General features: G+C 35.1%; 1 protein-coding gene across 1 annotated transcript in view; it reads right to left on the reverse strand.

The window, feature by feature from the left end:
• Positions 1–27,923, reverse strand: part of CATSPERE (catsper channel auxiliary subunit epsilon) — a 205,728-nt gene that overhangs the window by 158,715 nt on the left and 19,090 nt on the right. Inside the window, exons 3-6 of the mRNA XM_078076866.1 lie at positions 13,451–13,513; positions 8,993–9,066; positions 8,628–8,697; positions 5,967–6,037 (exon numbers count right to left, since the gene is read on the reverse strand). Coding sequence (XP_077932992.1) covers positions 5,967–6,037; positions 8,628–8,697; positions 8,993–9,066; positions 13,451–13,513 — 278 coding nt within the window. The remainder of the gene's footprint in view (positions 1–5,966; positions 6,038–8,627; positions 8,698–8,992; positions 9,067–13,450; positions 13,514–27,923) is intronic.

Below are 27,923 nucleotides of genomic sequence, written 5' to 3' on the forward strand. Positions count from 1 at the left end.
ACTGGTGCAGCCACTCTGGAAAACAGTATGGAGATTCCTCAAAAAGTTAAAAACAGAACTACCCCATGACCCAGAAATTGCACTACTAGGTATTTATCCAAAGAACACAAAAATACAGATTTGAAGGGGCACATGCACCCCGATGTTTATAGCAGCATTATCAACAATAGCCAAACTATGTTAAGAGTCCAAATGTCCATCAACTGATGAATGGATAAAGAAGATGTGGTGTATATATATATATATACCACATATATACCACATATATATATATATTCCATTATATATATATAATGGAATATTACTCACCCATCAAAAAGAATGAAACCTTGCCATTTGTGACAATGTGGATAGAGCTAGAGTGCATTATGCTAAGTGAATCAGGTCAGTCAGAGAAAGACAAATACCATATGATTTCACTCATTTGTGGAATTTAAGAAACAAAATAGATGAACATGGGGAAGGAAAAAAAAAAGGGAAGCAAACCATAAAAGACTCTTAATTACAGAGAACAAACTGAGGGTTGCTGGAGGAGAGATGGGTGGAGGATGGGCTAAATGGGTGATGGGTGTTAAGGAGAGTGTTGTTGTAATGAGCATTGGGTATTATATGTAAGTAGTGAATCACCTGAAACCAATTTTACCATATACATTAACGAACTAGAATTTAAATTAAAAACTGAAATTAAAAAGACATACCACTTAATTGCCATTGTAATGAAAACACCAAATATTGGTAGAAATATGGAGCAATTGGAATGCTCATACATTGCTGGTAAGTAATTGTTTTGGAAAGTGATTTGACTCTTTCTTACAAAGTTTAATATTTGCCTATCCCATGATCCAGAAATTCTACCCCTGAAAAAGAAATGAAAATCTACATCTGCAAAAAGACTTGTACAAAAATGTACACAGGAGCTCTATTCATAAAAGCCCCAAACTGGATAAAACGCAAATATGCAACAACAAAGAAGAATGGATAAACAAATTGAGGTATAATTATATAATAATACTATTTAAAAATAAAAAGGAACAAACCACTGAAACCTACAACAACATGGATTTGTCTCGGTAGCCTTATATTGAAGATAAGAAGCCAGATACAGTGCTTCTCCCATTCTGCATTTCTAAACAAGTCATTGGTCAAACAAATTGTAGCAGGGATTAGAAAATTATTTCTGAGCAATAATGAAAAATCACAATTAGGAGGTATTTGCAATACTTGAAGCAGTTACAAAGATGCTTAGAAGAAAATTGATTGCCTTAAACATACACATTCGGAAAAAAGCCTCAAGCCTAATGGACTAAATAGCCAATTTAAGTTTTAGAAAAACAAACTCAAAGAAGGAAATAATGGAAGTATGAGCCGAGACAGAAAAGCTCAACAAAGCCAAAAGATGGTTCTTTTGACCAGTCTAAAAGACTAATAAAATAGAAATACCACAAGGACATGGAAACAAAAGAAGGCACAAATAAAATTATTAGAAATGTTAAAACAGAAGCATAACTACAACTACCTCAAAAGACCAAATATATAGGAGGATAGTACAGACAACTTTTTGATATTAAAGTTGATGATAAAATTGCTAACTGAAGACATGGATAAATTTCTAGAAAAATACTACTTACAAAAATGGATTTTACAATAATTAGGATTCCAAAATAGCATTATGACCATTAAAAAGTTGAATTAACACTTAGGAAATCCTTCTACACACACACACACACACACACACACACACAATCTAGATTCAAGTAAACTTCTGTGCAAATTTCCATCGGATACTCAGAGAACATATATATTTCAATCTTACACAAAAATCTCTCAGAATGGAAAAGAATGACTACTCCTAACTTATGTGGTGAGTCTAGCACAGTCTTGATAGCAAATGTGGAAAATGATAGTACAATGAGAGTAAAACCACAGGCTAACTTCACTTATGAGTATTCACACCAAAAAAACCTGAACAGAATATTAGCAAACAAAATCCATCAATGTATATGAAAGAATTCATCAAGACCAAGTTGGCTTATTCTAGAAACACAAGGTAAGTTTAATGTATGAATATTAATAACTATTTTTCATCATTAACATAGTAAAACAGGAAAACCATATGAGCTTTTAAGTGCAAACAGAAAAAAACTCTGAATAAATTTCAGCACTGATTCCTAAGAAAAATTCACCACCAACTTGGAATAAAAGGGAAGTTCCTTACCTGGGTAAAGCTTAATTCATGATCTACAACAAATATTCTGCAAAATAGTGAAACAATGAGAGCCTCCCTTTTAAGATCAGGAATACAATAAGGAGGCCTGTTTTCACCCTTTTAGCTGTGCAGTAAGAATAGTGAATATTTTAGCCATTCAGTAAGAATGGATGAAAGAAAAGGTATAGTTATTGGAAAGGGATAAACAAAACCACCATTATTTGCAGGTGATATGATTTATAAAAATTCCAAGAGAATATATAAATAATTATTAGAATTAATATAAGAATTTAGCAAGGTTGCTGAATACAAAAATCAATATTCAAAAGTAAACTGTGTTCTATACAACAGGAAGTTCTGGTTAGAAAATGCAACTTTAAAAAATTGAGTATATAGCAACAAAATTATAAAGCATCTCGAAATAAGTCTAATAAAAATGTCCAGGCACTTACATGAAAAATTATAAAATTTTATTGGCAGACATGTAAAAAGACCTAAATAAATGGAAGGTTATATATTATTCTTGAGTTGAAAGACTCCAATTGATTTAAATATTTAGACAATTATAAAAATCCCTACTAGAGTTTTTGTGGAATTTGACAAACCAATTCTAAAAATTCATAGGGAGTTAAAATGGGCCCAATACATAGCTAAGAGACTCCTGAAGAAGGTGAAGAGTTGGGGTCAGAGTCCAGGTGCACTGCCCCTTATCAAGATTTGCAAAATTAAATCATAGTAATAAAGATAATGTAGTATTGATTTAAGTAGACAAATAGATCAGCTGAACAGAATAGCCGGATGGGAAGAAACCTGCATACATGGAAAACTTATCTATGTAGGCATTATTGGTAAATACATTATTCAATAATTAGGTCTGATAAAATTAATTATTCATGTCAAAAACATAAAACTGGATCTCTATCTCAAAGCATATGCAAAAACTAATTCCAGATGGATTAAGAACTTTCAGAAAACAACATAGGAGGCTATTTTTATGAACTCGGAGGAAAAGATTTCTTAAATTGATTTAAAAACTCACAAACCCATTAAGGTAAGAGTTGATAAATTCATCTACAATAGGAAGGGTGTAAGGTATCAACTGAGATCATAAGAAGTGAAAAGCTACATAAACTGGGATAGAACTCCTTCAATATACATGTTGAAATGTATAGATAATGTCCTAGTAATTAAAATGTAATGAAATCTTATAAATTATTATGAACATAAAAATAACTCAAAAATGGGTAAAAATGTTCATTTTACAGAGAGGAAAGAAAAATTCCTCATGAATAACTGAAAATATGCTCAGTAGTAATCAGGGAAATGCAAATTAAAAGCACAATGACATAATTTCACTATCACAATCTACTAGATTGGCAAATTAAAAAGTCAGATTATATTAAGTGTTGGTGAGGATGCAGCACAATGGAAACTTCTATCCACAGCTGGTGGAGGTGTAGATTTGAACTATCTTTTCAAAAAGCAATTAGGCATTAACTAGTAAAGTTGAGCAAATGCATATCCTACTTCTAGTCAATTCTACTTGGAGTGGTACGTCCCACTAGGAGTGGTACGTCCTAAGCAGTAATGTACATACAATGTCTATAGGTTCTTGTTAAAATGCACGTAATGATTTAGGAGCTTGGGAATGAGGCCCCAGATTCTGCATTTCTAAGTAGCAGATTTTAGGGTACCTATAATGTTCTATTTCTTGACTTGTGTGATGAATACCTGGATATTAGTTTCATTTTATTCTTTAAATGGTATTTTTACAGGTGACAGATTGTGAACATTTTTACCACCTATGTAACAGAAAAACACTTAGCTCCCACTGAGCTCTCTCTTTTGGGCTAACCTGCCCCCCTGGATAGTGCTTCTTCTGATTTTGCTTTCATTATCCATAACCAGATCAGGGTAATCTGGAGGCCCATCTCTTTCACCAGGTCTTGGGGCTCAGTATGTGTGAGATTGGAAATGTGGGAAACTGTCTATAAATGCTTTTTTGGCAGATTCTCTTCTCTGATGGTCCCCCATGGTGTCTACTTGGGGGAAGCAGAAAATAGTCCATTTGGCCGGAGAGGCAGGTTCTATTCTCCCATTCAGCCGTATCAGGAATTTTTATCCCCACATTTTCCCTTTTCTATTTCCCAGTTGGTTCGAAATCCACAGGAGAAACCTGGTAATTGGCATTTCTGAAACCCACAACAAGGACAGAAATCTGCCAGTTTCAGGAGTAGCAGAGACTCAGTCCTTGCTTCTTGGTAAGACTCCGGGAAGGTGGTAATAATTTGGAGAGGAATGGCTAAATATGTACCCCTGGAAGGGCCTGCTAAAATCTAGTTATCAGGACTTCGATCCAAAAAGTGCACAGAAACTGCCAAGCCACCTGACTTTAAGGGACCACCATCAGCAACAACCATGCTTTTTATTGAAGACAGTATTCTGATTGGTTCTGCCTGAGTCATGTGTTAACCCTCAACTAATTACTGTGGCCCATGAAATGTGAGGTTGTGGAGTTAGTACCATATCAATCACACGAAATTAATTTCATCACAGAATAGGGGAGGGATGATTCTCCCAAAGGAAGGAAAATTAAGTAGACAAAAAGAAATACGTGTATCACAGTCATCTGGAGAGCAAGGGCCACATAAGACAGTTGTTTGTATCCTATACAGGGCTTAGGATATTGCCTTGACTCTGACAATGAAAAATATTTGGATTCACTGATGCTTTTAACTTGTCAAATAATTTTATAATGCAGTTAATTATCTTCCCTTGTGCCAGTTTTCTCTTTTTAGTTATGTTCAGTCACTCTCATGTTAAAATGGCTTTGAGAAACCATCCAAAACAAAGAGTGTTCTTTTGGAACAGGATGTATATAATGGAAATCAAAGAGCCCAGTAGTCTGAAAAACCAGAGTCAAATCCCAGTGCTATCTTTTAGTAGCTGTGTATTTTTATCCAAATTATTTAACCTATCCAAGCTCACATTTCCTCGTTTATAAAATAAAGATAATAGGGGCGCCTGGGTGGCTCAGTCGTTAAGCGTCTGCCTTCGGCTCAGGTCATGATCCCAGGGTCCTGGGATCGAGTCCCGCATCGGGCTCCCTGCTCTGCGGGAAGCCTGCTTCTCCCTCTCCCACTCCCCCTGCTTGTGTTCCTGCTCTCGCTATGTCTCTCTCTCTCAAAAAAATAAATAAAATCTTAAAAAAAAAAAAAAAAGATAATAATACTTACATTTGTGCGTTTGTTATGAAAATTGAGAGAGATAATTTACATAAAGTCTGAACATTAGAACTATATGTTCAAATAGTGGTTGCTACTGTTATTTTTAATGTTTGTTCCCCAATATTAGTTTGGCATCTTATTTGAGTATATCTTGATTGGTGAATGAAAAGCTTATATGAAAATAATAATGCAGATAATCCATTTGTGGCTATTTCAAAGTTAAAGTATTTAAATATTTAAATAAAAAATATTTATTTATTTGAGAGAGAGAGAGCATGAGCAGGGGATAAGGGCAGAGGAGAAGTAGACTCCCCATTGAGCAGGGAGCCCCACGTGGGCCTCGATCCCAGGACCCTGGGATCATGACCTGAGCTGAAGGCAGATGCTCAACTGACTGAGCAATCCAGGTACCCAAAGCTAAATAGTCTTAAAAAGCATTAATTGGGGTGCCTGGGTGGCTCAGTCATTAAATGTCTGCCTTCGGACTTTAAAAAAAAAAGCATTATCTTTGTATTCAGTATTACATTACTTACATGACTTTATAATACCACAGGAAACAAATATGGGAACTGTCCACAGATAAATTGCGTTCTTCCTCTGAATCCTGAAAGCAAATGGAAAATAAACTATGGTATATAAAGGTAACTTTAAAATAAATACAAATTTGGATATAGGCATAAAAGTCACAGAGGAACTAAATTAATTATCTAAGATCAGAGGAAGTATAATGAACAAATTTCAGAATAGAGCTAATGAATATTGTTAGCTACTCTTTGTAATTAAGAATTTAATTTGTAAAAAAAAAGAATTTAATTTGTCATGAGTGACAAATTTAGATAGCTTTTTATTTCTGTTACATTTGTCTTTTTTTAAGCAGGATTTTTTTTTAAAGATCTTATGTATTTATTTGACAGAGAGAGACCCAGCGGGAGAGGAAACACAAGCAGGGGGAGTGGGAGAGGGGGAAGCTGGCTTCCCGCTGAGCAGGGAGCCGGATGCCTGGTTCGATCCCAGAACCCTGGGATCATGACTTGAGCCAAAAGCAGACGCCTAACAACTGAGCCACCCAGGCGCCCCTCTGTTATATTTGTCTTTGTGAAATCATGAAACATATACATATGGGTCTTTGCACCCTGTTCCTGCTAATATTTGGTCTTTGACCCTGGTGCCTGATGCAGAGCTCCTACAACTCTTATAATCTGCTGAATGACAGGAGGGTCTGACATAGAGCCCCTTTTGTTCTAATGAGGCGACTCTGGGTGGGCTCCTGGATGGGATGGTCCCTAGAAAGGCCAAGCCATCATTAGAAGCTTGGAACTTTTAGGTCAACCTCCCACCCTCTGGAGAGGGGAGAGGGAGTAGAAAATGAGTTGATTAATCATGCCTATGTGATGACCCCCCATAAAAATCAGAGTGCTTCCAGGTTGGTAAACATGTCCACATGCTGGCAGGGTGACATAGTCCAACTCCACAGAGACAGAAACTCTTGTGCTCAGGGCCCTTCCAGATCTTGCCCTAGGTACCTCTTTTCTGGCTGCTCATCTGTATCCTTTATCATATCTTTTATTATTATAACTGGCAAATGTTTTTCCCTGAGTTCTCTGAGCTGTTCTAGCACATTATTGAACCTGAGGAGAAGGTTGTGGGAACCTGGATTTATAGCCAGTCAGTCAGGTGACAAACTGGAACTTGCAATTATCATGTGAAGTGGGGCAGTCTTGTGGGACAGAGCCCTTTACTTGTGGGATGTGAAGTTACTCCATGTAGAAAATGCCAGAATTCTGAATTGTAGGACACTCCGCTGGTGTCAGAAATAGTCTGTATGGAAACCAAGCCCCCACACCACATCTGGTAATAGAAGTGTTCTCTTTGAGTGTATAAAGGTAAATAGTGAGTTTTCCTAGACAGTCTTGCTTACTGAAACACAATTCAATTAATTTTCTTCTGTAATGGTTCTGAATCAGAGATGATTTTGCTTGCCAGGGGACATTGGAGACATTTTTGGTTGTTGTATCTGAGTGCTTTTGAGTGTATTTCAAAAGTTACATGTACATCCTTAGAAGTTGTAAGATCGGATGGCACCATACATAAATGACAAAGATATTCTTATATATGCATGTATTTGCGTGTACATATTTTCTATATAACACTGCACATTTGGGCTTCCAACATACAACAAAAGGAAAAGGAGTAAGCTTTTACTTGCTTAGGAATTTTGTCCATGAATCTGGTAAATATTCATAAACTCAAAAGCGAAATTCAAATATTTTTCAATCTACAAGTTTTGAAAAAATGAATTAATTAATATTCATCTGGCCTCTCCCACATCACTCTACTTATTTTCTGAAAATAAAGATTATTAATTAAAAAGAAGGCTCAATCCCCAAAATAAAGACAAGATTTGTCACAGGGAGTCTCTCTAGCAGTAGCTTTAGACACACCTGTATAGGAATATCAGCTATGAGGTGCGTGGCTAGTACGTGTTACTAATTAGTAGACAGCCAATGTTTTTAATGCTTAATTTTTTCTTTTTCTTTTTTGTAAATGAGAGAGGATTCAACATCCCTCTCATGTATTTGCATTCGCATATGCTTTCTGGAATTGAAGAAAATATAGTAAAAACAAACTTGCTAGAAATGGCTTTTAATCCAAGGAATTGTCATAAAAGTATATGACATGAGACCCACTCAGTGGGGAGTACTATTATCATTAAGGTGGTAAATGGGGCTTTAACATACTTGATGAAAAGGCTAACGTAAAAATCACATATCATTTCATAACTTATTTTTTTAAAGATTTATTTATTTATTTGAGAGAGAGAAAGCACACAGAGGGAGAGGGTGAGGGAGAAGCAGACTCCGTGCTGAGCAGGGAGCCCAACTCGGAGCTCCATCCCAGGATGGACCCTGGGATCATGACCTGAGCTGAAGGCAGACACCTAACCAACTGAACCACCAAGGTGCCCCTCATTTCATAACTTATAATCTGCTATGAGATATATCTGAAAATTGCCATACTGACAATATTTATATTTATTATTTTTATTTATTTATATTTAACATTTATTTATACTTATTCATAAATTATTCATAGTTAACACACTATTTAAAACAGGTTGAAAGTTCAAAATAAGGAATATAAAATGTAATGGAGATAATTATGCAAGATTTAATAACTTATTAAAATCAACTTACTGGGCCCGTGACAATTGGTCTTATAGTCTGCACACCAGGAGAAGAACAACGCAGTTCTGTCTTGGGTGAGCTAGTATTTAAAAAGAACAGGAAGAGAAATAAGCATAGATACATGCAAGATTAGTAAAAATTCCCCTACTACTTTTTAAGCCTAAACACATCAATTGTATGTTAATAAGAAAAATAAAAAATATAGCAATATTTTACTTCTATTTTCAAAGAGATTTTGTCTTTCTTTTCACATCTGTGTGATGGGAAGAAATTTACATTCAAATACAGCACTGAATCTGAATGTCTACACTATATGAATATGTTTTTATGTGTAAATGCACACATTATATTGACATTCACAGCAAAAATCTTACCTTTTATTTTTCACAGAACAAGTTGCTGGCACACTCCACTCAGAAAATAGTGTTCCTTCATACTCTAACTTAATCTAAAAAAGAAGGTAAAATAGTTCAAACAGAAAAATCTGCTTCAAAATTTTTATCTCAGTGCTCTAATGTAGGGCTCAAGTTCCTGGGTCCTTAGTATTAAAAAAAAAAGAATAACTAAAATTTGATTCTTTAAAATTGTACAAAGAAATGTGAAAAAGGAAAAATAACGTTTCCAAGACACTTCAGATGTCTCCCCCCCAAAAAAACCACGATTCTTATTTTATTGTACATCAAAAATAATCAAGTGTCTAGCAGTTGACTGGCACTCCAGTAGATTCTAAGGATAAAGAAAAATGAGTGAGACAAGGTCCTTCACTTAAAAACAAGTCATGGTAAATTCTGAGATCCTACTCTGCATATCACAGACTCTACCACTGTAACTTCCATCAGTCACATTTTCCCTATTTCCTTATTCCTTATTTTTTTTTTCTGCTTCCACATTCTTTCATTTATAAGTTATTTCCCTTTTTGAAGGATACTGATCCACTTTCTAACATCATCAGTCTTAGTCTCAACATTGGTCCTCTTTTTTTAAGGAGTGTCCAGGCCCAGTTTGGAGCCCAACACAAAGCTTGAACTCACAACCCTGAGATCAAGACCTGAGCTGAGATCAAGAGTCAGACATTTAACTGACTGAGCCACCCAGGTATCCCTGGTCCTCTTCTTAAGCCAGGGTTGGAACCCAATTTCACCGTTATAGTAACAATTATGTACACAAACATATGTACAAATTTCATGTAGATATACATCTGTAAATACTGCTTCAGTGTTTTTAGTTGTAAAATAAGGATTATAATACCAGCTATCTCATAAATTTGAAATTATAGGATTAATGACAGTGTATAAGAAAAAAGAGAAAATCACCAGAAGATATAACATAACCCTGAAATATATAAAGCAAAAAAATTTTGAGTATAGTTGACACACAATGTTACAATAGTTTTAGATGTACAACATAGTGATTGCACAAGTTTTTATATTATGCCATGTTCACAAGTATAGCTACCATCTATGCTGATACATTGCTATTACACTCTCACTGACTATATTCCTTATACTGTGTCTTTTATTGTCCTGACTTAATTCATTTCATAACTGGAAGCCTACATCTCCCACTCCCATTCACCCATTTTACCCAAACCATCACCCTTTCCTCTGGCAACCATCAGTTTGTTCTCTGTATTTACAGGTCTGATTCTGCTTTTTGTTTATTCATTTGTTGTTGCTGTTGTTTTTTAAGATTCCACTTATGAGTGAAATCATATGGTATTTGTCTTTCTCAGTCTGACTTATTTCACTTAACATACCCTCTCAATCCACCCATGTTGTTTCAAATGGCATGATCTCATCCTTTGGTATGGCTGTGTAATATTCTGGTATGTGTGTTTATTTCTTAACCATTCATCTTTTGATAAGCAATCTTCCTTATCCATTGATCTATTGATAGATACTTAGGTTGCTTCTGTATCTTAGCTATTGTCAATAATGCTGCAATAAACATAGGGGTGCATACATTTTCTTTGGGTAAATACCCAGTAGTGGAATTATTGGATCATATGGTATTTCTATTTTTAACTTTTTAAGATTCATTTATTTGAGAGAGAGAAAAGAAGAGATGGCTTGAGCAGGGGGAGGGGCAGAGGGAGAGAATCTCAAGCAGACTCCATGCTGAGTGTGGAGCTCTATGTGGGGCTCGATCCTACGACCCTGAGATCATGACCTGAGCAGAAACCAAGAGCTGAGCATTTAACTGACTGAGGCACCCAGGTGCCCCTCATTTTTAATTTTTAAAGTAACCTCCATACTGTTTTCCACAGTGGCTGCAGTTTGCATTCCCACCAACAGTGCACAAAAGTTCCTTTTTCTCCACATCCTCATGAACGCTTGTTATTTATTGTGGTTTTGATTTTAGCCCTTCTGACAGGTGTGTGGTGATATTCTCACTGTGGTTTCAATTTGCATTTCCCTGATGATTAGTAATGTTGAATATCTTTTTATGTCTCTGTTGGCAATCTGTATGTCTTCTTTGGAAAAATGTCTATTCAGGTCTTCTGCCTATTTTAACTGGATTATTTGGGGGTTTTTCAGTGTTGAGTTGTATAAGTTCTTTATGTATTTTGGATATTAACCCTTTATCAGATATGTCACTTGCAAATATCTTCTCCCATTCAGTAGGTTGTCTTTTTGTTCTGTTGATGGTTTTCTTTGCTGTGCAAAAGCTTTTTATTCTGATGTTGTTCCAAAAGTTTGTTTTTGCTTTTGTTTTCCTTGCCTCAGGAGACATATCTAGAAAAATGTTGCAGTGGTCTATGTCAGAGAAATTACTGCCTGTGTGCTTTTCTAGGATTTTTATGGTTTCAGGTCTCTCATGTTTAGGTTTTTAATCCATTTTTATTTTATTTTTGTGTATGATGTAAGAAAGTGGTCCAGTTTCATTCTTTTACATGTTGCTGTCCAGTTTTCCCAATACCATTTACTGAAGAGACTGCCTTTTTTGCATTGGATAGTCTAGCACCCTTTGTCATAGATTAACTGACCATATATTCATTGGTTTATTTCTGGGCTTTCTATTCTGTTCCATTGATTTGTCTATTTTTGTGCCAGTACCATACTGTTTTGATTACTATAGCTCTGTAGTTTACCTTGAAATTGGAGATTGTGATACCCCCAGCTTTGTTCTTTCTCAACATTGCTTTGGCTATTTGGGGTCTTTTGTGGTTCCATACAAATTTTAGTATTATTTATTCCAATTTTGTGAAAAATGCCATTTGTATTTTGATAGGGATTGCATTGAACCTATAGACTATTATGAAGCAAAATTTGATAAAAGTACCAGGAAAAATTTAAAAGCCACAAATATAGTGGTAGATTTTTGACACATTTTTCTCAAACTACAGATAAACCTATAAAATTAGCCAATATAAAATAAAATATATTCTTTTCAATCTCACATGGAACTTTTACCAAAATTGATCATATTTACAAACAAAGTCTTAGCCAATCTCAAAGAATTATCATCACATATACTATGCCTTTGATATTAATGAAATAAAAGTAGAATTTCTCATAAAGTTAGCCAGAAAAAAGTATTAAGGTATTTGTAATTCTTAAAGGAAAAAAAAAACCCCAAACTTTACTTCTGAATGATTCATGAAGTAAAGGAGAAATCACAATGGAAGTTACAAAATATTTATAAATAAAGAATAAAAGCATTCAATGTCCTTAAAACTTGTAGCATATAGTATAAATAATTCCTAAAATGAAATATATAGCCTTAAATATACATAGAAGAAATAAGGTAGATTGAAAGTGAATAAACTTGGTTTTCAGTATAAGACGCTAATAAAATAACAACAGAGAAAACCCAAAAAAGTAAAAGGAAGGATACAAAAAGAGGCATTTATAGAAGGAAAGAAATTAGGAAGGGTTAGTGGTGATGTAGTTTTTCAATCTACTCCAATTTCCTTGTAGGCACAGAGAAGACAATTAGGGTAGTACCAATGAAACAAACAAAACAACACTGGACAATGTCAACAATAAAACTTAGTGACAAAGTATTCCTCAAAATCCCAAAATATAAGTGGGTTGGAACAAGCCAGCTAAAACAACCAGACTCACATGATATAAGCATAAGGCAGCAAAAAAAAGCAAATATGGTAGACCTTAGAAGAGAAGAACATTTAAATCAGTGATAGGTATTCATTGGAAACCATGGCAGGACATTGGGAAGACAGCAACTCTAACCAGAGAGGTTGTTGTACTTTTCAATTTCTAAGTTTAAGTCCAAGAGGTCCATGATAATATTTGAAAGGGCAGGAGAAACTGGGATCTATGAACACCAAAACCAAGGACCTAAAGATAACTTCTAGGGCAAGGATTTGTAATGAAGGGAAAAGAATCCCAACTGAGCTGGAAAGGGACAATAAAGACAAAGGAAACAAAAACTACAGATGAAAGAGAGAAGGAAACAGAATCTGGAGATCTTAAAAAGTATTAGCCTTATTTTTGGACACTTTACAAAACAACAGAAGAGGTAAGTCTAAAGCCATGAAGTTAGAAAAGTTATTTTGACCCACCCTGCCTTAAAGATCAGGAAAATCAATTTCATGTAAAAAAAAAAAAAAAAAGCAACAGAAAAAGGATCACAGTCTAATTTTACACAGTTGTTATAAGAAACAGAAAATACAAAGCAGAATAACATCTCTGTAAGAACATACCCAATAAATAAATGAAAGCTACAACTTAATATGAGGTTTAGTCTTACGTATCAACTTGGCTAGATTACAGCACCCAGTTATTTAATATAACATAAGTCTTGCAGTGAGGATATTTTACGATGTGGTTTACGTCTACAATCAGTTGACTTTAAGTAAAAGAGAATACCTTTGATAATGTGGATGGGGCCTCTTCCATCACTTGGAATCGTTCAGAAAAAACTGAGGTTTCCTGGAAAAGAAATTCTGCTTCAAGCTGCAGCATTAACTCTGGCCTGAATTTCCAACCTGTTGGCCTGACTTAGAGATTTCAGAGTCACCTGTTCCCACAATCACATGAGCCAATTTCCTAAAATAAATCTTAGTATACATATGTATAAATTCTATTGGTTCTGTTTCTCTGTGAGAACACTGGCTGATACACCTACTATTTCAAAATGAGGTAAAATAAATAAGAGAATGATACAAGTTATGAAGAACAATATAAATCAGAATTTGAAACTCATAAGTAAGCTAGAACTTGGGAAAAATGTAGAAACAAAAGTCATTTCAGAAATAAACCAAATTAGAAAAACCACAATTGTGAATAAAAAATAGATAAGGCCTTGAGATAAATAGGTTTTTAAGAATAAAAGAAATAGAAAGCAATTCAAGAGTAAGTGACAAATATAAAAGATAGGAAAAGAAAATTCAATATATGTATAGTTGGAGATCCTGAAGAAGAAAATCAAAGTGTTTGGAACAGAACAATAACATCAACATTAACTAATTCAACACTAATATGTGAACTAAAATAATTTGAAACAGCATATTGAAAAGGCACAGCTCAGAACTAGGAAAAACAATTAAGAATGATTAAAAAAAATAAAAGCAACCAGGAGCTGTATTAATAAAAGCACTGGGCTTAAAGAGAAACACTTTGGGGATCTTGACTAAAACAACAACAAGAACAACAAAACACATGTTATTCATAAAGGAAAGAAAATCATATTTCCAACAGACTTTTTGGAAACAACACTTTCTGTCAGAGACAACAGAGTTAACAGATATAAAAGGAAATAAAACACAGAGCGCCTGGATGGCTCAGTTGGTTAAGTGTCCAATTCTTGATTTTGGCTCAGGTCATGATCTCAGGGTTGTGAGATTGAGCCTGGCACTGGGCTCTGTGCTCAGCAGGGAATCTGCTTAAGATTCTCTCCCTCTGCTCCACCACCCACTCATACTCTCTCTCTCTCAAATAAATAAATAAATCTTTTAAAAAAAGAAACAGAACAGAAGCCAATAATTTTTATATCCAGATACACCAACTTTTAGATATAAAACCTATAGGTAAGCTCTTATGACCACAAAATAATTCAGGAAATATTACTTCTATGAGCCCTTCCTGAGGAATCCACTAGAAGAGCTTCAGATCACCAAAATGACTGCAGAGATATCAGCATAAATATGATACTAAGTATTACATAAGAATTTTTGTGTGGAACCATGTCTGCATGGTGGGTATAGAAAATGGGATATAGTTGCTAATTACTGTAGTCTGACAGTGTATCAAAACATGAGTGGTGGGAGGATTATGATTAGCCCAGGTAAAGGTGGTCACATAAGTTTGACTCTCTCCACACATTTCCAAAAAAACACATAGATCAACAAATAAAACCCAGAAAGTTGTATGTCATAACATAGCTAGAAGACAAAGCACACTGCAAATTTCAAGAAACCTGTAAGTAAAAAATCAACTTTCTTTAGCAGAACTCTCACTCAAGACCCTTCTTCTGAGAGTCTTCTGAAAAACTACAGGGAAAAGGCAGGAAATGAAAGGGTAAGACTGAATTAAAATCACCCACAGAGAGAAAAGGCACTCCCTAGGTGCAAAAATATAATAGAAAAAGACTCCTAGAAGATCAGAGCACTGACTATGAGGACAAGAACTAAAGGCATATGAGACTTGAGATGGGACCTTCAGAAAGGTGTCACTTCTTCAGAGAAGATTCAGGAAAGGGAGACACCCTTTGGAGAGTGAATGGTGTAGGGAAGGAGAATCAAGAGGGGGAGATTTAGAATAGGACAGGTCAAAAAACCAAACCAAACAACCAAGGAAATATAACACTCCCAGTAAAAAGCTATCAATTAAAGAAATTGCACTTTGCTAGAACAAGAGAAGAAAGTTAGCTTTAACTAGGAATCTTTCTTTTTTTGGGGGAGGGGGAGAAACAGAGGGAGAGGGAGAGAGAATCTTAAGCAGCCTCCACACCCAGCATGGAGCCCCCAACATGAGGCTCAGTCTCAGGACCTTGAGATCATGACCTGAGCCAAAATCAAGAGTTGGACTGAGCCACCCAAGCACCCCAGGTGGGGATCTTTGAAACCAACTCAAGCTGGCAAACTGTCCATAAAATTCAAAGATATAATCCGACTTAATCTATACAGAGTTGCTATAAGAGAATAGAAAATAAAAATCAAAATATTTCAGTTAATAAAAGTTCCTTCAAAAAACCAAACACAGAGGAAAACTGCAAACTAATATCCTAAACTGAATTAAATAACCTCAAACAAGCATTTGGTGATAAGAGAAAGAAAAATCTTGAATTATAAATTTGTAAACTAGGTGAATCACTATATTGTACACCTGAAACTAATATAACACTGTATATTAACTATACCAGAATTAAAACAAAATAAATTCATAAGCTAGGAACAGAAAATGAACCACAAATAGAAATAAGAGTTGACATATAATGTATTATTTGTTTCAGAGGTACAGGTCTGTGATTCAACAGTCTTACACAATTCACAGTGCTCACCATAGCCCATACTCTCCCCAATGTCTATAGTAGGAAGGGAAGAATGAAGGGGGGGGGAAATCGGAGGGGGGGATGAACCATGAGAGACTATGGACTCTGAGAAACTGAGGGTTCTAGAGGGGAGGGCGGTAGGGGGATGGGTTAGCCTGGTGATGGGTATTAAAGAGGGCACGTATTGAATGGAGCACTGGGTGTTATACACAAACAATGAATCATGGAACACTACATCAAAAACTAATGATGTAATGTATGGTGATTAACATAACATAATAAAATAAAATTTAAAAAAAAGAGTTGACCAAACAATCACATGAACTATGATGATAAAGGAAATAAAGACTAAATTAAAAGATACTAGTGGGAAATTATATGTGAATAAAAATTGAACAAAAGGAATTGAAGAAAGGCAGAAAAACAACCAAGAGACTCTAAGTGGAATAAGTATCGTTCCAATTTTAGTATATGTGCTGCCGAAGCGAGCACTATAAGTGGAATAAGTAAAGAAGAAAAAAAGAGAGCGAGAGAAAGAAAGTGACTGAAATGGAAGGCAGACAAAATCCAACTCTTGTATAACTGGAGTCCCTGAAGTTGAAAAACAAAATAACAGAACTAATATTAAAATCTGTAACTAAGAAAGCTTTACAGAAAGAAAAATAGATCTCTCTCTCTCTCTGTATGTGTGTGTATGTATGTATATATATATATATATATATATATATATATATATATATATATACACACACCTGGTACCTAAAGAGATCACTGGTACCTGGAAAAATAACCTTTAAAAGTCAAATCTGAAACTTACCTGAGAGAATGTTAGACTTTAAAGGTAAAGGAAAATCCTTAGGTGTCGCAACAAAAACATCAAATAGGAAACAAGAACATTGGAATTCTCTAAAGCAATCTATATAGCAAGGTAACAAGGAAGGTAAACAGGAATGAAACAAGGTAACCAAGGAATGAAAGTATGAACCAAAGATTATATGTCCAATCAAGCTCTCCTTTAAATATTAAAGTCACAGAAAAAAACATTCTTTAAAAAGAATGCAAGAGGGCACCTGAGTGGTTCAGTCAGTTAAGCGTTGGGCTCCTGATTTCAGCGCAGGTCATGATCTTAGGGTCCTGGCATTGAGCCCCATGTTGGGCTCTGCACTCAGCAGGGAGTCTGCTTGAGGATTCTCTCCTTCTCTGCCCCCCATCCCCCTGCATACTCTCTCTAAAATAAGTCAATCAATCTTAAAAAACAAAAAAGAACTCAGGAAATACTGTATCTAGGACCCCTTTCTGAGGAATTTACTAGAGCAAGGGCCAGCAAACTATGGCCTGTGTACCTAATCCAGTCATCACCTGTTTTTGTAAATAAAGTTTTTGAGAATACAGCCACATTCAGTTTCATTATTTAGTGTCCATGGCTGCTTTCAAGTTACAATGGCAGAGTTAATTATCGTAACAGAGATCATTTGATTTTCAAAGCTTAAATATACACTGTCTGGCCATTATAGAAACTTAGTCAACAACTGTACTGTACAAACTGGCAAAACTGGCAAAAGGATTGATGGTAAGCATTAATATATTTGATTGTAGATAAAAGATTAACACGTGAAGATAAAGGTTAAGGGCTAATACATGTAATATATATTCTGACAAAATAGAAATAATGCAACTAAAAAATGTGTTGGAGGTAGGAGAAGAATAAAGAAAAGGAGAATAAGTTCATTAAGTGTTGACTGGAAAGACTACAGTGTGGGAGAAAACCTAGGTGACCTTCAGTTCAGCAATGACTTTTTAGATACAACACCAAAGGCATGATCCATGGAAGAAAAATTTTATAAATTGGGCTTCATTAAAATTAAAAAAGTCACTGTTAAGAGAATGAAAAGGGAAACCATAATCTGGGAGAAAATATTTGCAAAACTACTTATATCTAATAAAATCTAGTATCCAAAATATTTTAAAAAACTCAAAACTCAACAATAAGAAAACAAAACCAATTTAAAATGGACAAAGGATCCAAACAGGCACATCACCAAAGAAGATATAGAGATAACAAATCAGCACATAAAAAGTTGCTCAATCTCATATGTCTTTAGGGAACTGCAAATTAAAACAGTGTGTGTGATATAACACCACACACTTACTAGAATGGTGAAAATCCAAAACACTGACAACACTAAATGATGTTGAGGATGTGGAGCATCAGGAACTCTCATTCCACAAAAAAAACCCTACATTTTTTAGGGTTTGCTACCCAAAGCCCCATAGCTCCCAGCCCCAGGCAATCACTAATCAACTTTCTTATACATTTGCCTGTTCAGGACATATCATATTAATAGAATCATACATATTAGTCCTTTATAACTGGCTTCTCCTGCTTAGCATATTTTCAAGGTTCATCCATGTACCAGGCATCAGTCCTTCATTCCCTAATAATTATAATTGTCCATCATAGGGATATACCACATTTCATTTATCCATTCATCAGTTGTTGGACTGTTTGGGTTGTTTCCACCTTTGGGCCATTATGAATAATGCTTCATGAATGCTCATGTATGAGGTTTTGTGTGGACATAATGTTTTCATTTCTCTTGGAAATGTACCTAGAAGTGGAATTGGTGGATCATATAGTAACTATATGTTTAATCAATTGAGAAGCTATCAAAGTGTTTTCCAAAGTTGCTATACCATTTGACATTTGACAGCAATGTATCAGGGTTCCAAATTCTCCACATCTTCACTATTACATGTTGTTATCTATCTTTTTTATTCTAGGCATCTAAATGGGTGTGAAGTGGTACCTCATTGTGGTTTTGATTTGGACTTCTCTAACGAGGATGTGTTGATTGGCCATTTGGGTGTCTTCTTTGGAAAAATGTCTATTGGGATCCTTTGCCCATTTTTAAAAAAATGGGTTGTCTTTGTATTATTGAATTATAATAGTTCTTTATATATTCTAGATACATGACTCTTATCAGATAAATGATTTGCAAAAACTTTGCAATTCTGTGGATTGTCTTTTCACTTTCTTGCTGGTGTCCTTAGAAGCACTAAATTTCTAAAAATTTGACTATGCCAAATTTATCTTTTTTCTTTTGTTCCTTGTGCTTTTAATGTCACATCTAAGAAACCCTTGCCTAATCCAAGGTTATGGAGATTTTCCCCTATGAGTTTTACAGCTTTAGCTCTTATATTTAGGTCTTGGATCTATTTTGAGCTAAATTTTGGATATGGTCTGAGGTTGAGGGTCCACCTTCATTCTTTTCCATACAGATACACAGTTTTCTCAGCATAATTTGTTGAAAAACGATTCTTTTCCCAATGAGTTTTCTTGGAGTCATTGTCAAAAACCATAAATATAAGGCTTTCTTTTTTGGACTCTTAATTCTATTCCACTGATCTATTTGCATATCCTTATGCCTGTCTCACACTGTCTCAATTGCTGTAGCTTTGTAGTTAAGTTTTAAAATCAGGAACTGTGAGTCTTCCAACATTGTTCTTTTTAAAAAAATGTTTTGTCTATTCTTGTTTTTTGGACTTCCATGTGAAATTCCATGTGACTTTCCATATGAAATTACTAAGCTCACTTAGTAGTTTTTTTTAGTGGATTCATTAGGGCTTTTTATATAGATCATGTCATCTGCAAATAGAGGTAATTTATTTTTTCCTTTTCAATGTAGATGTCTTTATTTCATTTTCTTGTCTAATTGCCATGGCTGTTTTTTTTTTGTTTGTTTGTTTTGTTTTTTTAATTTAAGAGTCTTAGGGGCACCTGGCTGGCTCTGTCAGTAGAGCATGCTGGAGTCATGAATTTGAGCCCCACGTTGTGTGCCGAGATTACTTAAGGAAATAAAAGTAATAAAATAAAATTTAAGAATCAGCATTTTTAACACACATACTAAAATATTTATGGATGAAATAATATGTCTGGAATAGCTCTGTTTGTTTATTCACATTTTTTAGATTCCATTTTGAATGGAGTCATATGGCATTTGTCTTTCTCAGTCTGACTTATTTCACTTAGCATAATACCCTCTAGGTCCATCATGTTGTCTCAAATGGCACAATCTCATCCTTTTTATAGTTGTGTAATACTCCATTGTGTGTATGTATACACAGACATGTATATGTGTGTGTGTGTTTATCAATTCATCTATTGATGGACACTTAGGTTGTGACTATGTCTTGGCTATTGTAAATAATGCTGCAATAAACACAGAGGTACATATAACTTTTTGAGTTAGTGTTTTCATTTTCTTTGAGTAAATACTCAGTAGTGGAATTATTGGATCAAATGGTATCTCTATTTTTGTTTTTGAAGAACCTCCATACTCTTCCACAGTGGCTATATCAATTTGTATTCCCACCAACAGTACATGAGGGTTCCTTTTTCTCCACATCCTTATCAACACTTGTTTCTTGTCTTCTTGATTTTGGCCATTTTAACAGTTTGAGTTGATATCTCATTGTGATTTTGATTTGTATTTCCTTGATGAGTAGTAATGGTGAGCATCTTTTCATGTTTCTGTTGGCCATCTGCATGTCTTCTTTGGAAAAATGTCTTTAGCTGCTCTCACCATTTTTAACCAGATTATTTGTTTTTTTGGTATTGTATAAGTTCTTTATATATTTTGGATATTAACCCCATATCAGATATGTCATTTGCAAATATCTTCTCCCATTCCATCTTTTAATTTTGTAGTTTCCTTTGCTGTGCAAAAGCTTTTTATTTTGATGTAATCCCAATAGTTTATTGTTGTTTTTGTTTCCCTTGCCTTTGGAGACATATCTAGAAACTATTGCTATGGTCAGTGTCACAGAATTACTGCTTATGTTCTCTTCTAGAATTTTTCTGGTTTCAGGTCTCATGTTTAGGTCATTAATCCACTTTGAGGTTTTGGGTATTTTTGTTTTATTTGTATGTTGTTAGAAAGTAGTCCAATTTCATTCCTTTACATGTAGCTGTCCAGTTTTCCCAACACTATTTATTGAAATGACTGTCTTTCCCCCATTGTATATTCTAGCATCCTTTGTCACAGACTAATAGACCATATAAATGTGGGTTTATTCTGGGGTCTCTATTCTGTTCCATTGATCTATGTGTTTATTTTTGTGCCAGTATCATTCTATTTTGATTACTACAGCTTTGTAGTATATCTTGAAATATGAAATTGTGATACCTCCAGCTTTGTTCTATCTCAGGATTGCTTTGGCTATTTGGGGCCACATACAAATTTTAGTATTATTTGTTCTAGTTTTGTGAAAAATGCTGTTGGTATTTTGATAGGGATTGCATTGAATCTGCAGATTGCTTTGGGTAATATGGACATTTGGACAATATTAATTCTTCCAATCCATGAGCATTAAATATCTTTCCATTTGTGTTATTTTCAATGTCTTTCATCAGTGTTTTATAGTTTTCAGAGTTTAGGTCTTTAACCTCTTTGGTTAAGTTTATTCCTAGGTATTTTACTATTTTTGATGTGATGTAAATGGTGTTGTTTTTCAAATTTCTCTTTCTGCAACTTCGTTGTTAGTGGAAATAGTACAGATTTCTGTCTATTAATTTTGTATCCTGTAACTTTTTTGAATTGGTTTATTACTTCTAGTAGTTTTTTGGTGGCATCTTTAGGATTTTCTATGTAAAGTATCATGTGGTCTGCAAATAGTGACAGTTTAACTTCTTTACCAATATGCATGCATCTTATTTCTATTCCTTGTCTGATTGCTGTGGCTAGGACTTCCAGTATGTTGAATAAAAGTGATGAGCGTGGACATCCTTGTCTTGTTCTTGACCTTGGACCTGACCTTGGAGGGAAAGCTCTGTTTTTCACCATTGAGTATGATGGCAGCTGTGGGTTTTTCTTATATGGCCTTTATTACGTTGAGGTATGTTTCCTCCAATACCATTTTGTTGAGAATTTTTATCATGAGTGGATGTTGAATCTTGTCAAATGCTTTTTCCACATCTACTGAAATGATTGTATAATTTTTCCCTCATTTTATTGATGTAGTTTATGATTCTGATTGACTTATGGATATTGAACCATCCTTGCATCCTGGAAATAAATCCCACTTGATCATTTAATGAATTGTTGTATGCAGTTTGCTAATATTTTGTTGAAGATTTTTGCCTCTATGTACATCATGCATACTGACTTGTAGGTTCTTTGTTGTGTCTGTCTGTTTTTGGTATTGGAGTAATGGTGGACTTGTAGAATGTATTTGGACGTTTTCCTTCTCCAATTTTTTGGAATAGTTCAAGGAGACTATGATTAATTCTTCTTTAAATATCTGGTAGAATTTATTTCTGATTCCATCTGGTCCTGGACTTTTTTGGGGGGTAGTTTTTTTTTTTTTTTTTTTTTTTTTACCAATACAATTTTGTTACTTGTAATCAGTCTGCTCAGATTTTCTATTTCTTCCTTGTTCAGCTCTGGAAGATTGTTTGAATTTATCCATTTCTTACAGGTTGTCCAGTTTTTTGGAATATAATTTTTCATAGTATAATAATCCTTTTTATTTCTGTGGTGTCAGTTGTTATTTCTCCTCTCATTTCTGATTGATAATAGGCATTCTAAATGGTATGAGGTGAGCTCATTGTGGTTTTGATTTGCATTTCCATGATGGTTAGTGATGGTGAGCATCTTTTCATGTTCCTGTTGGCGATCTGTATATCTTCTTTGGGAAAATGTCCATTCAAATCCTCTGCCCATTTTTAAATAAAATTGTTTGCTTTTTCCTATCGAGTTGTAAGAATTATTTATATATTTTGGATGTTAACCCTTTATGAGATATATAATTTGCAGATATTTTCACCTATTCAGTATATTACCTTTTCATTTTATTGATGGTTTCCTTTGCTGTGAAAAGGCTTTTTAGTTTGATGTAGTCCCATTTGTTTATTTTTGTCTTTGTTGCCTTTGCTTTTGGTTTCAGTTAAAAAAATGTCATCTCCAAGAACAATGTCAAAAAGCTTGCTGCCTATGTTTTCTTCTCTGAGTTTTATGGTTTCAGGTCTGTTATTCAAGTCTTTAATCCATTTTGAGTTAATTTTTGTATATGGTATATGATAGTGATCCAGCATATGGCTGTCCAGTTTTCACAACATCTTTTATTAAAAAGACTGTCCTTTTCCCATTGTATATTTTTGGCTCCTTTGTTGCAAATTAATTGACCATATACACAGGGGTTCACTTCTGGGCTCTCTATTCTGTTCCATTGATCTCTGTATCTGTTTTTATGCCAATAACATATTTTGATTACTACAGGTTTGTGATATAATTTAAAATCAGAAACGTGATGCCTCCAGCTTTGTTCTTCTTTCTCAAGATTGCTTTGGCTATTTGGAGTCTTTTGTGGTTCTACACAAACTTTACCATTGTTTGTTCTATTTCTGTGAAAAATGGCATCAGAATTTTGTAAGAGATTGCACTGAAAGTGTAGATTTCTTGGAGTTGTATGGTCATTTTAACAATATTAATTCTTCTAATCCATGGGTGTGGAATATATTTCCATTTATTTGCGTTTTCTTCTATTTCTTCCATCAATGTCTTACAGTTTTAGCATAGAGGTCTTTTACTTCCTCGGTTAAATTTATTACTAGGTGTTTTTATTTCTTGATGCAACTGCAAATAGGGTTGGTTTCTTAATTTCTCTCTCAAATTGTTATTAGTGTACAGAAACACAACAGATTTTTGAATGTTGGCTTTGTATCCTGCAGCTTAACTAAATGTATTTATTAGTTCTAACAGTTTTTTGATGGAGTCTTTAGGGTTTCTATATATAATATCATGTCATTTGCAAATAGAGATAGTTTTACTTCTTCCTTTCCTTTGGATGCCTTTTATTTCTTTCTCTTGCCTAATTGTTTGGCTAGGACATCCAATGTTATATTGAATAAAAGTGGCATGAATGCATCCTTGTCTTGTTCCTAATCTTAAATGAATAGCTTTCAACTTTTTACCATTGAGTATGATGTCAGCTGTGGACTTGTTATATGTAGTTTTATTACGTTGAGGTATGTTCCCTCTGTACCACTTTGTTGAGAGTTTTTATCATACATGGATGCTGAATTTTATAAAATGCTTTTCTGCATCTATTGAGATGATCATATGATTTTTATCCTTCATTTTATTAATGTGGTGTATTACACTGACTGATTTGTAGATGTTGAACCATCCTTGGAATATTTCCCGCATGCTCATGGTATATGATCCTTTTAATTTATTGTTGAATTATGCCTGCTAATATTTTGTTGAGAATTTTTGCATCTATATTGATTAGAAACACTGGCCTGTAGTTTTCTCTTCTTGTAATGTCCTTCTCTGGTTTTGGTAGCAGGGTCCTCTTTTATATTTTGGTAGAGTTGAGAATGATTGATACTAGTTTTTTTTTTAAGATGTTATTTTCTTTTATTTGAGAGAGAGAATGAGTGCGGTGAAGGGCAGAGGGAGAAGCAGACTCCCCACTGAGCAGGGAGCCCAATGTGGGGCTCGATTCCGGGACTCTGGGATCATGATTTGAGCCGAAGGCAGACGCTTAACCAACTGAGCCACCAAGGTGCCCCAATACTAGTTCTTCTTTGAATGTTTGGTAGAATTCACCAGTGAAGCTGTCCAGTCCTGGGTTCTTTTTTTTGGGGGGGGGGGGCGATTTCCTTACTAGTAATTGGTCTGTTCATATTTTCTATTTCTTCATAGTCTTGTTAGGGTGTGTGGTTCTAGGGACTTACCTATTTATTCTAGGTTATCCAACTTGTTGGTATATAATTGTTTATAGTAGTTCCTTATGATTCTTTGTATTTCTGTGCTATCATTGTAATCCATCCTCTTTCATTTCAGATTTTGTCTTTTTTTTCCCCTTGGTTAGTCTAATTTTATCTTTTCAAAGAACCAGCTCTTAGTTTTATTTATCTTTTCTATTATTTTAATCTTTATTTCATTTCCTGCTGTTGTTATCTTTGTTATCTCCCTTCTACTAACTTTGTGCTTCATTTCTTCTTTTTTAATTCCTTCAGGTGTAATGTTGTTTGAGATTTTTCTTTTTTTTTTTTTAAAGATTTTATTTATTTATTTATTGGAGAGCGAGCGAGAGAGAAACAGCATGAGAGAGGAGAGGGTCAGAGGGAGAAGCAGGCTCCCCACTGAGCTGGGAGCCCGATGTGGGACTTGATCCCAGGACCCTGGGATCATGACCTGAGCCGAAGGCAGTCGCTTAACCAACTGAGCCACCCAGGCGCCCTGTTTGAGATTTTTCTTGTTTCTTAATATAGGCATTTAAGTTATGAACCTCTGTCTTAGAAGTGTTTTTGCTACATCCCATAAGTTTCATTATGTTGTGTTTCCATTTTCATCTCAAGTTATTGTTTGATTTCTCTTTCAATTTGTTTTTTGATGCATTGGCTGTTCAGTAGCATGTTCTTTAATCCCCACATATTTGTGAATTTTGCAGTTTTCTATTTATCATTGAATTCTAAACCATTGCAGTCAGAAAAGATGCTTGATACATCAATCTCTTTAAATTTTTTTTTTAAGATTTTTTTATTTATTTGACAGAGAGAGACACAGCAAAGAGGGAACACAAGCAGGGGGAGTGGGAGAGAGAGCAGCAGACCCCCTGCCGAGCAGGGAGCCCGATGGGGGACTCGATCCCAGGACCCTGGGACCATGACCTGAGCTGAAGGCAGACACTTAACGACTGAGCCACCCAGGCACCCCAATCTCTTTAAATTTATTAAGACTTGTTTTGTGGCCTAACACATGACCTATCTATTCTGAGAATGTTCCATGTGTGTTTGAGAAGAATGTGTATTCTGTTGATTTTGGATGGAATGTTCTTTATATATCTGTTAAGTCCATCTGGTCTAATGTGTTGTTTAAGACTGATAATTCCTTTTTGATTTTCTCTCTGGATGATCTTATCCATTAATGAAAGTGGAATATTAATGTTCTCTACTATTATTGTATTGCTGTGTATTTCTCCCTTTAGTTCTTTTAATATTTGCTTTATATATATAGTAACTTCTGTTTAATGCAAAAATAGGTACCTAAATGTTATGTCATCTTATTTGATGACATCTTTGTCTTTATGTAATGCTCTTCTTTGTCTCTTATTAGACTTTGTCTTAAAGCCTATTTTATGTGATATAAGTACAGCTAACACTGCTTTCTTTTGGTTTCCGTTTGCATGAAATATCTTTTTCCATCCCTTCACTTTCAGTCTGTATGTGTCCTTATATCTAATGAGTTTCTTATTAGCAGCATATCGATGGATCTTATTTTTTATCCATCCAGTTACTCTGTCTTTTGATTGGAGAATTTAGACCACTTACATTTATTTTTTATTATTTTTTAAATTATTATGTTATGTTAATCACCATACATTATATCATTAATTTTTGATGTAGTGATCCATGATTCATTGTTTGCATATAACACCCAGTGCTCCATGCAGAACGAGCCCTCTTTAATACCCATCACCAGGCTAACACATCCTCCCACCCCCTCCCCTCTAGAACCCTCAGTTTGTTTTTCAGAGTCCATCATCTCTCATGGTTCGTTTCCCCCTCCGATTTCCCCCCCTTCATTCTTCCCCTCCTGCTATCTTCTTCTTCTTCTTTTTTTTTTTAAAACATATAATGTATTATTTGTTTCAGAGGTACAGATCTGTGATTCAACAGTCTGACACAATTCATAGCGCTCACCATAGCACATACCATCTCCATGTCTATCACCCAGCCACCCCATCCCTCCCAACCCCCACCACTCCAGCAACCCTCAGTTTGTTTCCTGGGATTAAGAATTCCTCATATCAGTGAGGTCATATGATATTTGTCTTTCTCTGATTGATTTATTTTGCTCAGCATAACACCCTCCAGTTCCATCCACATCGTGGCAAATGGCAAGATTTCATTCCTTTTGATGGCTGCATAATATTCCATTGTGTATATATACCACTTCTTCTTTATCCATTCATCTGTCGATGGACATCTTGGCTCTTTCCACAGTTTGGCTATTGTAGACATTGCTGCTATAAACATCGGGGTGCATGTACCCTTCAGATCCCTACATTTGTATCTTTGGGGAAAATACCCAGTAGTGCAATTGCTGGATCGTATGGTAGCTCTATTTTCAACTTCTTGAGGAACCTCCATACTGTTTTCCAGAGTGGCTGCATTCCCACCAACGGAGTAGGAGGGTTACCCTTTCTCCACATCCCCGCCAACATCTTTTGTTTCCTGACTTGTTAATTTTAGCCATTCTGACTGGTGTGAGGTGGTATCTCATTGAGTTTTGATTTGGATTTCCATGATGCCAAGTGATGTTGAGCACTTTTTCATGTGTCTGTTGGCCATTTGGAGGTCTTCTTTGGAAAAATGTCTGTTCATGTCTTCTGCCCACTTCTTGCTTGGATCATTTGTTCTTTGGGTGTTGAGTTTAAGAAGTTCTTTATAAATTTTGGATACTAGCCCTTTATCTGATATGTCATTTGCAAATATCTTCTCCCAGTCTGTCGGTTGTCTTTTGGTTTTGTTGACTATTTCCTTTGCTGTGCAAAAGCCTTTTATCTTGATGAGGTCCCAATAGTTCATTTTTGCCCTTGCTTCCCTTGCCTTTGGTGATGTTTCTAGAAAGAAGTTGCTGCGGCTGAGGTCGAAGAGGTTGCTGCCTGTGATCTCCTTTAGGATTTTGATGGACTCCTGTCTCACATTTAGGTCTTTCAACCATTTTGAGTCTATTTTTGTGTGTGGTGTAAGGAAATGGCCCAGTTTAATCCTTCTGCATGTGGCTGTCCAATTTTCCCAACACCATTTGTTGAAGAGACTGTCTTTTTGCCATTGGA

This window comes from Halichoerus grypus, chromosome 7 (assembly GCF_964656455.1).
Source record: "Halichoerus grypus chromosome 7, mHalGry1.hap1.1, whole genome shotgun sequence".
Taxonomy (NCBI): domain Eukaryota; kingdom Metazoa; phylum Chordata; class Mammalia; order Carnivora; family Phocidae; genus Halichoerus; species Halichoerus grypus.